The 13,639-nt window shown below is 39.1% G+C and overlaps 1 protein-coding gene across 1 annotated transcript; it reads left to right on the top strand.

The window, feature by feature from the left end:
• Nucleotides 1-2,040: 2,040 nt before the first annotated feature.
• ppard (peroxisome proliferator-activated receptor delta) lies at nt 2,041-13,638 on the top strand. The gene is made up of 8 exons (XM_015391146.1): nt 2,041-2,367; nt 5,196-5,594; nt 5,690-5,841; nt 5,968-6,106; nt 6,373-6,575; nt 7,364-7,570; nt 7,665-7,908; nt 12,529-13,638. Exons 2-8 carry the CDS (start codon nt 5,258-5,260, stop codon nt 12,774-12,776), a joined length of 1,530 nt encoding a protein of 509 aa, XP_015246632.1. The 5' UTR covers nt 2,041-2,367; nt 5,196-5,257; the 3' UTR covers nt 12,777-13,638.
• Nucleotide 13,639: the final 1 nt, after the last annotated feature.

The raw sequence follows: 13,639 nt of genomic DNA, 5'->3' as shown, positions 1-13,639 counted from the left end.
AGATGCACATGCTGACTTCAACCCAAAGGAGGGTGACTGAGATCTCATGATTTGTGTGAATTAAAAATGGATCATTTAATTTAAGGAGAAAAAAATAAATATTGGAAAGTGATCTTTAAAAAACTAGTTATAAACCCTGCAAAGGTAAAGAACCTGACTACTGTTGTTTTCTCTTTGTGGCCTGATATGGTATTCATTTTATATCACATTTACATTAGCTACAGACTATTTTTTTAAACCGAATAAAAAAAAAATTGTTTTTGTAATAATGATTTAAAGACATCTGTTAAACACACACATATATATAAACATTTTGCAGTTATAACTCAATTTTGTGTCACTTTTTGTCATGTTGCAGTCACCAGTTTTAGTCTATTTTGGGGTATTTCATGTATAGGACCAACACAAATAGTGTGCATTTCTTGAAGAGGTAGGAGAATAATACAAGATTTTCAAATGTTGCCTACAAACTGTTTGTCTCTAACAGCTTTGCTATTCTATAAATTAGAAATGTTGACCATTCTATGCATTATAGATCGGTGTTGGTCAGCTTATATCAAGGGTGTAAATAGACAATCCCATAGGGTGTGGATCTCTGCAGCTCCCCCAGAGTTGTTTTCCTTTTGGCTGTTCTCCTCCTTGCCTCCTGCGTGTCAGATGTTCAAATTATTGGAGATTTTACAACTGTACTATATTCTTTCTCTTCTGTATGATGAGCTGAATAATCTTTGTGAGAGGAGTTAGCTATGCTTCTCTATATCTTTTTGCTGATTCTTGATCTTTAAAATGTGGCCTTCGTAGAACACCTGAACCTATACTGAGACTAAATTACTCAAAGATGAGCATAATTTATCAGCTAGGTGATTTCTGAAGCCAGTGGTTGTAATTGATCTCATTTTGAGTCTGAATACAAATGCAAATCAAACTTTTAAGATCTTTATCTGTAAAACAAACAACAAAAACACATGCATTTCCTCTTTTGCTTAACAATCTTGTATTAAAAAAAAAAAACAACTACAAAAAACAAATGTTCGTTGATTTTTTGAGACAGTAACTAATGGTACTAATTCTTATCCTACTAACTGAGGTGACATTTTCAGTTAGTCTAGATCCTTTGGTTTTGTTATAGGCTAAATATGCAACATTATTATCAAATAGGAGCATTCACCTTTCTGAGGTCCTAGCTGATTGTTAAAGATAGGCTCTGCGTATGCACCTCAATGCTCCTAAATGCTCTTCATAACGTAAATGTATTAAATAACCAGCAGACCTGACAACAGATTCTGATAGAAATTGTAATCTTAATCAGATCAGAGAAGTTTTTTAGAATGTACAGAATGCAGCTGCTCACCTCCTGGCTCACCTCTCAGGAAGTGAGATTAACCGTTAAAAAGGTATTTTATACATCTCCATTCTGCAACATCATCTTATTTTATATCATACACGATAGCAGATGAGTAGACATCCATGGAATCCAAGCTCTGCAAGACTGAATCAGATATTAAAAATCAGTCGAAAAGATGGGTCATTTTATGTCTCATATTTACTGTATATTTTTTATGGAAAATTAATCCTGCGTTATGTTTCTTCTGGTTTTTTTTTTTTTATCTTTTCTTATTTTTTTGATGACTATTTTTGTTTTTTTTCTCATTTGATTTAATGATTTTTTTCCTATTTGATTTAATTACTTTTTTCTTATTTGATTTAATGATTTTTTTCTTATTTGATTTGATGGCTATTCTTTTTTTTCTTATTTGATTTAATTACTATTCTATTTTTCTTATTTGATGTAATGACTATACTTTTTTTCTTATTTGATTTAATGACTATTCTTTTTTTCTTATTTGATTTTATTGATTTTAATTAATTAATTTATTTATTTTGTTATTTGATTTGGTGACTCTTTTTTTTTTTTTATTTGATGTCTATTTATTAGAAGACATCAGAGGCTGGTCCCATCAGCTCCCTGAGGTGTTTTTTCCTGAGCCGGTGGGGTTGGGGGCTCTGTGACATGTGACAGGAGGAGGAGTGAATCCGAGCAAAGCAAAGCTATGAACGGCATAGAGAGAAGTGGAGAGGGGGAGGGATTACCTCTTTAATTCTCCTATTTGCATATTTTATAGCAGTAAACACTTTTTTTACGTTTACGTTTTATTCTCCAAGCTGCATAACGAAGGGCCGACTCTATCAAACTTTCTGTTAGTTAGCTGTCTGACATTAGCTCCTGTTTAATAGCCCCCTGGTGACTTCAAACAACTTGTCAACAGCCGATCGATCCGAGGACAGCCCTGCTTTTCCTGCTCGTTAGCTCCAGCTGGCTCACGGAGCGGGAGCCTCCACTGAACCAGCGGTGCTACAGTGGCAGAGGTAAGCTAACACGGTAGCCAGATAATACTGTTTAGCGCAGCGGAACGGGTGAGTGCTAACGGCTAGCTAATGCTACTCAGTCAATATCAAGGTTAGGAGCTATGTAGCCGAGAAGCTAACATAGGCAGACTAGTTTCGGAGATTAGTTTTCGCTGTGGATAAAAAAAAAAAGAAGAACATTTAGCGGGTAGACATTTTTGTCATTTAATCTTTCTTTTAATTTTCCAGTAGCTTGGATCAAATTACAGTCTCGGTAGTGACTCAATGGTTAGTAACTTAGCAATTACTTCCGAGAACCAGTGTGACAGGTTGTCTGCGAGAGGAAGCCTCCTCACTCCCGGCGTTTTATTCCTAGAAACAAGAATAAAAACAAGTCAGCTTGTTTGTCGCTGACAACAAGTATATCCGCGATATCGATTCACTTCCAAATAAATTCTTGTTTTTTTCAATCACGGCTCTAAAGGTACATGCACGGATGGATTAATCCGCTAGGGGGCCCGGGGGGGAAAAATATGACCCCCTTTCCTTAAAGCCCACTGCTCCACCGCCTTCTCCAGCCATAAGTGCTGAGCAGTGTGTACACAGTGCATGCACCCTTTCCCCTTAAAGCTGCTCAAAGACACACTGTGCACCCTGCCAAGCAGCTGAGGCAAACAATAACACTGATGTCGCCATGCAGCAGCAGAGAGAGACAGAGGCCAATATAACAGGATGCAGAAAAATGGCTCCAGAAAATGACTGGTCTTTTAGGATTCATACATGTCAAAGACGGTCTGATCTCCAACATGCGGGTAAGAAAGGATAAAGTGAGACTGGCTGGTCAGAGTTATGTATTTAAACAGATTATGGAAAAGTTAAGTGGAAGGAAAAAATGGGGAGCAAAAGGTCAGCAGGCCAAGGGAATAACTGCAGTCTTTGAAGGGGACTGGAATCAAACCCTATTTCAGAGTTTAAAAAGATTCACTTAGGCTACAATCACACTACAAGCTGAAGTGACCTAAATCCAATTTTTTTGCCCATATGCGACCTGGATCTGATCTTTTCATGGCAGTCTGAACAACACAGATCTGATTTTTTTTTTCCAATCCGACCCATGCTGCTTGGCTATGTGGTCCTGAATCCAATACGAATCTGATCTTTTTAAATGCAACCTGTGTATAAACGCTCAGGTCGCATTCATCCGACCTGAACTCCATTAGTAACCGACACTATTCTGCTTCTTGCTACACAGAAGCGCAAGAAAAATAAACACCATTACGGACGATGATGCGGAGAGCAGTATTTTTTTTTTTAACCATCTTGAGAAGATTGAGGTTTAAAGGTTTGGAAAGATCGCTAGATGAGCTGCAGCACTACATCCATGTTTACTTCTGTAAAGAGGAAGCACTCTGGCTTGTGACGTCATTGCATCCTCTACTGCGCTTGCGGGACACTTAAGCTGTATGAATGCAGTTGACACAGGAGATCACATACAAGTCGCATATATTTGGAAATGTAAACGGCAACACAAAAGAATCGGATTTCACAAAAAAATCGGAATTGAGCATCAAGGCCTGCAGTGTGAACGTAGCCTTAAACTGCAGCTACAGACAGAGCTGCTGCATACAGATGTATCCAGAATATGAGCTACAGCTTGTCCTGTTTCTTTTATTACGCCTCTTTTGAATCAGACACCATGTCAGCAGTGTCCTATTTGGGCTAAGAAGACCAACAAGAGTTTAGTGGGTAAATTTTCCTTTTTTTTGATAGAAAGTAAAGTTTGCATCCAGGTGACTTCAAGATGCTTGGGGTTTTTGGAGCAGTGCTGTTTGCTGGAAGTGGTCATTTTTGGTTGTTTTTTAAGATCTAAAGTAATATCAGCATTCTGCTTTAGATATTTAGAGCACCTAATGCCTCGCTCTGTTGATGAGCTGTATAAAAAAAAAAAAAAAATATATAGACTTACCAGTGCCTGCTTTAATTACCATATCATCTGTGTGCTCTAGGGGTGAGTATTGGCGTGTGTTGCGTTGTGATTGGTGTCACGATACTTGGGTTACAATGTGATATTATCGCAATATTGCAGTATCACTATATTTGCAATATTTTCCCCAACTATTAAATTAAAGGTATAAATAAAAAAAGCAAGTGCTGTAGATGTTCAACAGAAGATATATATTAAGAGATATATTTCGGTATCCGTGATGTTAGGGGCACGTCTTCCACTGTGACTGCCTCAACTACAGAAATGGCGCTGCGCCGCACAGCAAAAGGGCTCCACCTCGCTATCTGCCAGAGTGGCGGTGCAGAGGTAGCCAATTTTCCCTCAATTGTTTTAGATAAAATTTTGTCTTTTTTTAAAAACCGATACTAGGAACTGAAGGTTCGATATTATATTGGACAGCTGAAAACCATCATATATCACCATTTCATTTTTTTCCCACACCCCTAGTGTGCTCTGTTGGCCTGAAAACTCATCTGAACTAAACATCACAGAGGATCTATGACGTATTGTTATAACCGAGATGAGACGTGTTAGATCCATGGAAGGCAGCTATTGAACCTCGACTTTCTTGATTTGCTAACAGTGTTTTTACCTGCATGCTTATATATGAAACTGACATTAAGGAGACTGTTTTGGGTCCTTAATGTGCTGAATGTTTTGGCAAGTTGTAATCAGACTGTTAACCCATCACATGCTGGATATTAGATGAACAGCCAGACGATACGCAGGCATGTGGAGCCACTTAACTGTTGGCAGCTGTTCATTCTCGCTCTGTATATAGTCCACATGCTACATACATATGGTTATTTTTATACTGAAATATAACTAGTAACTTTGTTTTTAGGGGTCAAGCCATGGTAGCTACGTGACATGAGATGAGCGGCCGAGTCAGCTTCATCAGGAACCATGGAAGGGTTTCAGCAAACTGCGACGGAGCAGCACAGCAGGGTGAATGGCTACTGTGAAGCTAGGTCTCCGCTGGACGAGGCTGACGTCAGGTGGACCCCTCCTGAGGTAGAGTCGGCTGGCTCAGACAGCTGCGGGGCCGCCAGCGCGTCGGAGAGTACGGACATCCGGGAGGTTAAGACCAGGGAGAGTGAAGATGAGGAGGACGAGGAACAAAAAGGGGAAGTGCTTTCTGCCAGAGGCCCATTGGGGGAGCAGAAGAATAATCAGAAAGAGGATGAAAATCAGGATAGCTGTCACAGCTTGCAGAACAACAGTGCATCATCAAGCTATACGGGTAAAAAACTAAGAGAAATCCTAAACAAATGGAGACAGAAACTAAATTCCTTTGAAATAATGTTTTGTTTTTTTTTGGTTTGGTTGAAATTGCAGATCTTTCCCATATGTCTTCGCCATCACTATCAGAGCAGCTCCGACTGGGTAAAGAAGACAACGCAGGGTCTGGGATCAGCGTGGAGTGTAAGGTCTGTGGGGACAAGGCGTCTGGCTTCCATTATGGAGTACATGCCTGTGAAGGCTGTAAGGTAACAGTTTAACCATCTCAGCAGAAAACATTGTGAGGTTATAAATACCGATAACAATGGCTTGGATTTGTTATTGTTTTTGTAAGAAAACATTAACTCGAATGAGTCTTATTGCTTCTCATTCAGGGCTTTTTCCGGAGGACCGTGCGAATGAAACTGGAATACGAGCGCTGTGAGCGCTCCTGCAAGATTCAGAAAAAGAATCGCAACAAGTGCCAATATTGTCGCTTCCAGAAGTGCCTGTCTTTGGGAATGTCCCATGATGGTGAGAGGGAAAGGGTGTTTGCATTCGAGCATGAATGATAAGAACTATATTCATGCATCTAAGATTTAAAGCATTTATTTCAAATGTGTTTCCATTTCAAATAACTTTACTGTCGAGCTTTCCACCTTGAAATCCTCCTTTTTCTCATGCATTTCTTAAAAACTCGTGGTGGATTTCTATTTTATTATTTTAAGAAAAACAAATATTCTGACTGATTGGTAGCAGGGCCGTCCATTTAAACGACTTGTTTTCATTTGTTTTCTTAGCGATCCGATACGGACGCATGCCTGAGGCAGAGAGGAAGAAGCTGGTGGCGGGCCTGCTTGCAGAGGAGCTAAACCTTAGCAAACCTGGTGGCTCAGACTTGAAGACGTTGGCGAAACAGGTTAACACAGCCTACCTGAAGAACCTCAGCATGACCAAGAAAAGAGCCCGCAGCATCTTGACCGGCAAAACCAGCAGCACCTCAGTAGGTTTTATTCTTGCATAGAAAACACATTCTGTTCAGTTGCTGCTACATTTTGCTCGGACCTTTTCCTCTACTTATTCCAAGGACAGTGAATCAGATCACTGTGACGTTCTATAGCCACTTCTAATGCTGATTTAAAACCACGAAACGAGCTTGAATCAGAGGCAGCCTGACCTTAGTTCAGTTAAAAAAGAAGTTTCATTCTTGTTACATCATCCAGAAGTCTTTTTTTATTTTTTATTTTTAAAAGAGAAAAATAAAGCGAAAGTGCAATTGCCTCCAATTTAGCCCTGTTTTACAGTCGCCATAACCAGGATGACTGAGAATCTACACTCGCAAAAGGCAGATTATTTACTCTTTGGTTGAACAACAAAGGCTTTTTTTTCAAAACTCTAAAACTTTAGATGTGAATACTTTAGACTTTAAACTATGGAATTTCCTTTTTCTTTTTTCAATTTCAAATCTGAAATTGAAGTTGGGAGGTATGGAAAATAGTTTACTATATATATATATATATATATATATATATATATATATATATATATATATATATATATATATATATATATATGGTATATCGCATATGTTTTTCCCTAAAACAAGCTTCTCATATATTAAAAACGAGATTGCTTAGCCCCAAAAGAGTAGAATTTCAGAGTTGGAGCATGGTTCCTGTATCTACTGTATCGTTTCAAACATTTGCCATCCTTAAATGTTGAAGCAGCCATGGTTTAGCCCTGTATTGATTTTACTAGAGAAAGTTTTTAAGCTGTTTGTCTCTGTGACAGCCTTTTGTGATCTACGACGTGGAAACGCTCTGGAAGGCAGAGAGCGGGTTAGTTTGGAGCCAGCTAGTTCCTGGTGCACCTCTGACCAAGGAGATCGGAGTCCATGTGTTCTATCGCTGTCAGTGCACCACAGTGGAAACCGTGCGAGAGCTTACAGAGTTTGCCAAGTGCATTCCAGGGTTTGTGGACCTTTTCCTGAATGACCAGGTGAGAATCAGCCTCTTCACAACAGGCAGGCTTGTTTTTGGATGCACAGAAAGCACAAGCAGACACGTTTGTGTCTCTCTCTTTCTCTCCACAGGTGACGTTGCTCAAATACGGCGTTCATGAGGCCATTTTTGCCATGCTGCCATCACTCATGAACAAAGATGGACTTTTGGTGGCAAATGGGAAAGGCTTTGTGACAAGAGAGTTTCTACGGAGCTTAAGGAAGCCCTTCAGTGAGATCATGGAGCCAAAGTTTGAGTTTGCTGTCAAGTTCAATGCTCTGGAGTTGGATGACAGTGACCTGGCCCTGTTTGTTGCTGCCATTATTCTCTGTGGAGGTGAGTATTGTATAAACATCCGCTGTATGTTACTGTTGGTATCTGTGAAAGACTGAACCACATCAGTCGGTTATCTTATCGAAAAAGTATTCATCCCCCTTAAAGTACCTCATCACTTGACCCATTGCAACCATTCAATGTGTTTCTCTGCTGTGTTCCTTCATGTTCATGATGCTGTTTGTTCGCTAACGTCCTCTAACAAACTGCAGAGGCCTTCACAGAACAGCTGCATTTTACTGAGATTAGATTACACACAGGTGGGCTCTGTTTACTAGATTCAGGGGCCTTCTGAAGGCAGTTGTTTGTATATTCAGATTTTTAATCCTGAATGAATTTGAAAACCTTGTATCTTTTTATTACCCTTCCACATTTACGCACTACTGTGTGAGAGTCTATCACATAAAACGTCTTTAAAAGATAAGAACATCTGCAGTTGTTTATGGCTAAATGTGGAAAGGTTTAAGACTTTAAAAATGAAAAGCACTATATAAAATGTGTTTTTTTTGTTGGCCAGATTTAAGTCTTTTAAATAACATATTTGTTTGGATTGAAAAGAAAAAAAGATTCTCGCTTTAAATGTGAACATTTTTCTTAACCTACCCTTTACCCAAACATATTAATGACTCTTTTAGGTGTTTTAGTGAGACCTAATATTGTTACTGAATAAAAACTGGTTTTAACACAGTGCAGAGCTTCCTGATCCGGGCGTTGGCATTTTAACAAGTTTTAGACCGTCCTAAACCTTTGACTTTGCCCTACTTTTCTGTGTTCCCTCCTCTATTTCTCTTCAGTGGCAAGCTGTCAAATGGGTTCACGGCTATGTTGTTGTTGAGTAAGGCAGCCTTTTTTTTTTTTTCAAAAGTCAACAAAGAACGTGGTTCTTCACTGTGACATCAACACTGAATGACTCAAACCGTGTCCATGTTTCCTATCAGATGGATTGCTGCTGTGTCTGATTTGGACAGATTCTCCTAATATTCTAGTCTATCCTTGTAGCAACACAATCTGTTGCTTGGATGGTGAGAGTTTGTGCGTTCACTGCAAAGTTTTATTGTGCATGCATAACTGCAAAACACTGAGTATTCACAGCTCTGCACTTTTTCTGCATTTAGTGATGTTATAGCTTTATTGCATTTATCTTTTCCTCAAAATTAAGTGCACAATTACCCTAGCCTAAATACACATCTAGCCTTTAAGTTGCAGTCTTTGCTATTAAGCTTTAAATTGAGCTAAAGGTAAAGACAGTTTCCACTGATCAACCTTGAGATGTTTCCTACATTCTTATTGGATTGTTTTTGTGGTAAATTCAGTTGATTGGAAAGGCTCACACCTGTGTAAAAAGTTCCCACCATTTCTGCTCCTGTGACGCTCCCAATGGCCAGACGTCCATTATTGGTAAATGGAAAAACATTGGAACCAGCAAGATTCTTCCTACAGCCATGGTCACTTTGTCAGAGCTCCAGTGTTCATCTGTGGGATGAGGAGAAACTTCCAGAAGGACAACCATCTCTGCAGCAATTTACCAATTTGGCTTGCATAGTAAAAAAGACACCCCTTAAAAAGAAAACACCCATCTGTATTTAACTAAAAGAAACTTGAAGGACTGTTGGACAGTCGGAGACCAAATTATCTGGTCTGATGTAAAAAGATTCAAATCTTTGTGCTTGCCAGGCTTCATGTTTGAACGAAACCAGCGACCAATACCATCCCTGCAGCGAAGCATGGTGATGGCTGCATCATGTTATGGGGTCGGTTTTCAGCAGTAGGAGCTGTCTTGTCAGGATAGAGGGAAAGATGGATGCAGCCTAACAAACTTTCTAAATAATATTGTCTTTAGTTTTCTAGTTTAGATAAATGTTCAATCTTAAAAAGACTCTCATTGTGTGTAGAATATTTGTCTCTATTTTAGATTATTTTATACCATTCGGAATAATGCTGCAACAATTAAATGTGGAGAAAGCACGGCGCTGTGAATAGTTTCTAGATGCACCTGGACAGAAAAACCCTTTCAAGTTAACCAAACTTTACTTTCACATAACCTCATGCTAGGTACACACAGTATATAGCCATATTATACTCCAAGACATTTGCTGGCTTGTCCAAGCTTGCTCCTTAAACACACATAAACATTCAAGCTCTGGAGAAAAATCTGGTCTCAGACCTGAAGTTATTCTAACTTTTGTGTCCTTTTCACAACGTTAAATATCAGCTGCAGGATCGAGCCAAAACCTTTTTTTTTGACATGTCTGCTATAAAAGGAAAATTAAGTGAAATGCGCAATGATGCCAGTTATAAGTTCAGAGAATTAAAATCTGCTGGACACAGCAAATTCACAGCAAATCACTAGAGTATCACAAATCCTACATCCTGAGTTTAACCTTTGAGCTAGTTCTATAAATGCAATGAACACAAAAGAAAGCAGACTGGGTGTCAGATAGGATGTCTACAGTAATGCATATACACAAAGACTGAACTGTTTAAACCCTCATATATGCATTGCATGATTATGGTATTCAAAGATATGCTACTTTGGGCAAATGATGATCCATGACTTGTGTCATACTAAACAGTATTTATGTGATCTGGTGCTAAGCCAGCCTGGCATCAGACTTCAGATATCTAGAAAATGTAAACATGTACTTTTATTATTCCTCTATTTGTCTGGATTCCATGAAAATTGATAATGGAAAAAAAAAAGCATATTTCTATTAAAAGGGGTTATAGAATGATTATATAGGGCATTTGGTGCTGGTCCTTAAGGTCTCTGAATAGGGTGTGTAACATGGGTTGGGCTGAAAATGGCATATTTGTTGTTCTATGTGTCCTAATGCAAAGCCTGGTTAAAATCCCTAGAATGAAACGACAGGTTTTGTTCCTTTTATGGTGTGCTCATGAATATTTAGATGAGCTGTGCGCTGATTGGTTGGTTTACAACGAGCGAAGCTGCTGAGCCAACAATAGCAACAAGCATTCACTCACTGAAACATCAAAAAATTGTTGATATGGTAGGGTGACCAGACGTCCTCTTTTTCCCAGACATGCCCGACTTTTCATACCTAAAAAAAAAAAAAAAATGTCCGGAGGGGAATTTCAAAATCATCCGGGATTTTGGTCGACTACAGTGCAGCAGGCACAAGCCGTGACCTCCGGGGCTGGTCAGGGAACACCGGCGAACTGGGGCAGGAAGCCAGCGGGGGACGGAGCTAGGGATGGGAATCGAAAACCTGTTCCTGTTGAGAACCGGTTCCTTGTGTTCCAATTCCAGGGCACCATTTGGCAGCTCGCTTAACGGTTCTCTTAACGATTCCTGACAGCACCACAGCCTAGCGCTGGGCAGCACGAATTACGTCACGTTTTCTACATAAGTTACGTCACTTTTTTTACGCAAGTTACGCACATGGATATTCAGTAAGCCTAGAAAAGCATTTTTTTTAAAATGGCGTCCCATCAGGTAAACCGTGTCAATGGGGTTTGAACTTCTCTTTACGTCCATTTCACCCACTGAACTGTCGTTATTCATCTATGACAATGTAAACTCTGTTTTACATTCTATGACCCCTTTAATACATGATACATACAGAAGGTTTATTTGACATATCCCAACTTCTTTTTATCATTGTTCTTCATACTTTAACTGAGACAGGATGAAATGGAGATTAAATAGAGGAATTTCATTACCTGTTTGGTTTTATAATAACTCATTTCTAACTCAATTACTGTTTTGTTTTTATTTAAGAACACCTTTTTTTGTTTTGTTTTTCCAAACGTAATCCATGTACCAAGTTCACAAACTCTGATGTAAAGACTTGGAATTAGACTACTTTTATTGTAATTTTGCATACACAGAGCGTATACAAAATAAAATTTTGTTTTGTGCAGCTTTCAGACAATAAATGAATATTTGCATTCCAAAAATTGCAGCAGCGATCAAACATAAACAGTGTGGGAAAAAAAAGAAAAACATGGTGCAAAAACGCATTGATATGGAAGGTTAGGGCATTAATATGTATGGTGCAAATATGCAGTAATAAACATCCACATTTAGTGTAGGAAGTTTTATTTCTTTCAAGTGGAGTCCAGTAGTTTTTAAAGAGTGCAGGTTAGTGCAGATGCCACAAAAACAATTAAATGTCTCATTATGCACTCCGAACATTTCAAGCTACTAAAGGCATTTCCTGTTTTATTGTTACAGATCATAGGTCAGCCAAGTTCCAGGTTATTTTGTCGTGAAATTTCCAGACTGTTGTTGGATCTTGATAGGAAGGAAAACAAGTCAGGAAATTTCAATCTGGAAAATTATGATTAACAGAAAAAGATTCATGTTTGGTGGTTTTAAGATCCACTCTAACATTCCCTATATAAACTAAATCCTGAAATCAAAGCTGCTCCATATCAGACTGCAGATTATACTACTCCCTTTCACACTGACAGAAATACCCAAAACAAAATTAAAAGACCTTATAGTGAGACTCTTTCAAAGGAAGATGAACAAAAAACGTGTACGTTCTCTTCTCCAAGTTGGGTTTTTACTCTCATGTGATCTCTGCTTAATTTGTATAACTAACATGGTTTTGAGTAACTGATTAGTAAAATGTTTTTTTCTCTCCTTTGTTCTCCTAGATCGCCCTGGTTTAATGAACGTAAAGCAGGTGGAACAAAGCCAGGACAGCATCCTCCAGGCCCTTGACCTCCATCTCCAAGCAAACCACTCTGACTCTCTCTACCTCTTTCCCAAGCTGCTTCAGAAGATGGCCGATCTCCGTCAGTTGGTTACTGAGAATGCCCAACTCGTCCAAAAGATCAAAAAGACTGAGTCGGAGACCTCGCTCCATCCTCTACTACAGGAGATCTATAAAGACATGTATTAGAGGAATCTCCAGCACAGACTGACTTTGAAGCAATACTGTTACAGATTGAATTTTTGCGGTTATAAAATAACACACTGCATTCAGTGAAGGCACTGTTTTCCATACACGGGCATGGATTTTTATTTTTTTGACCCACAGATAAGTCAGATTCACTTGGTTAGGGTGATCACAAGCAGCAGAACTCCCACAGTATCAGCATTGCTCTCACCGTGCAATGAGCATCTGGAATCATTTGCTGCAAGCCTTAGTTTCCCACAACGGCCACCTAACATGGAGAGTGATATGTTTTCTTCCAGAGGCTGCTCCCGTTTCATCCTCACAGCAAAGCTGACCCCAGAGCAGTGTTTTGAGAAAGAGAGAGAAAACTTCTCCTTACTCTCTTCAGCTCTGTGTTTTGCTGCAAAGGGAAAGCACTTCATGGTCCTTCACCAGTGGTACAGCTGAAATGGAAGAGGGATATCAGGGTTTTTTTAATTCATGACAGAGTGATTGCAATTATTTTCATTATAATATTTTAGAGATGCACACGTTATTTGTTTACAACATCATCAACATTAACTCTTCCATCTGGCCATTTGGTTTGGAGAACACAAACTGGGCTGGCTCCAGCAGTGTCGAGCTCTCATGGTGAAACTGTCTGTGCAATGCTATTTCCACTTGCCAACATATAAAATCCAGCTTATATAGGTTTTTATCTCAAAAGCCATTGCCCCAAGTGAAAATAAACTGAGTTGACACTATAGGCATGTAACTTTTAAAAAGTTTGAGGGATAGCATGCTTGCTTTCTTTCTTGCAGAAAACTGACCTTGCCATTGTTTGACTTTGTTAGCGCATTTCTCTGATTGTGTTACAAATGGTTTTT

This window comes from Cyprinodon variegatus, unplaced genomic scaffold (assembly GCF_000732505.1).
Source record: "Cyprinodon variegatus isolate N-32 unplaced genomic scaffold, C_variegatus-1.0 Scaffold526, whole genome shotgun sequence".
Lineage (NCBI taxonomy): Eukaryota > Metazoa > Chordata > Actinopteri > Cyprinodontiformes > Cyprinodontidae > Cyprinodon > Cyprinodon variegatus.
Note: the sequence above shows the minus strand (reverse complement) of the source record. Positions and strands in the feature narration are given on the sequence as shown.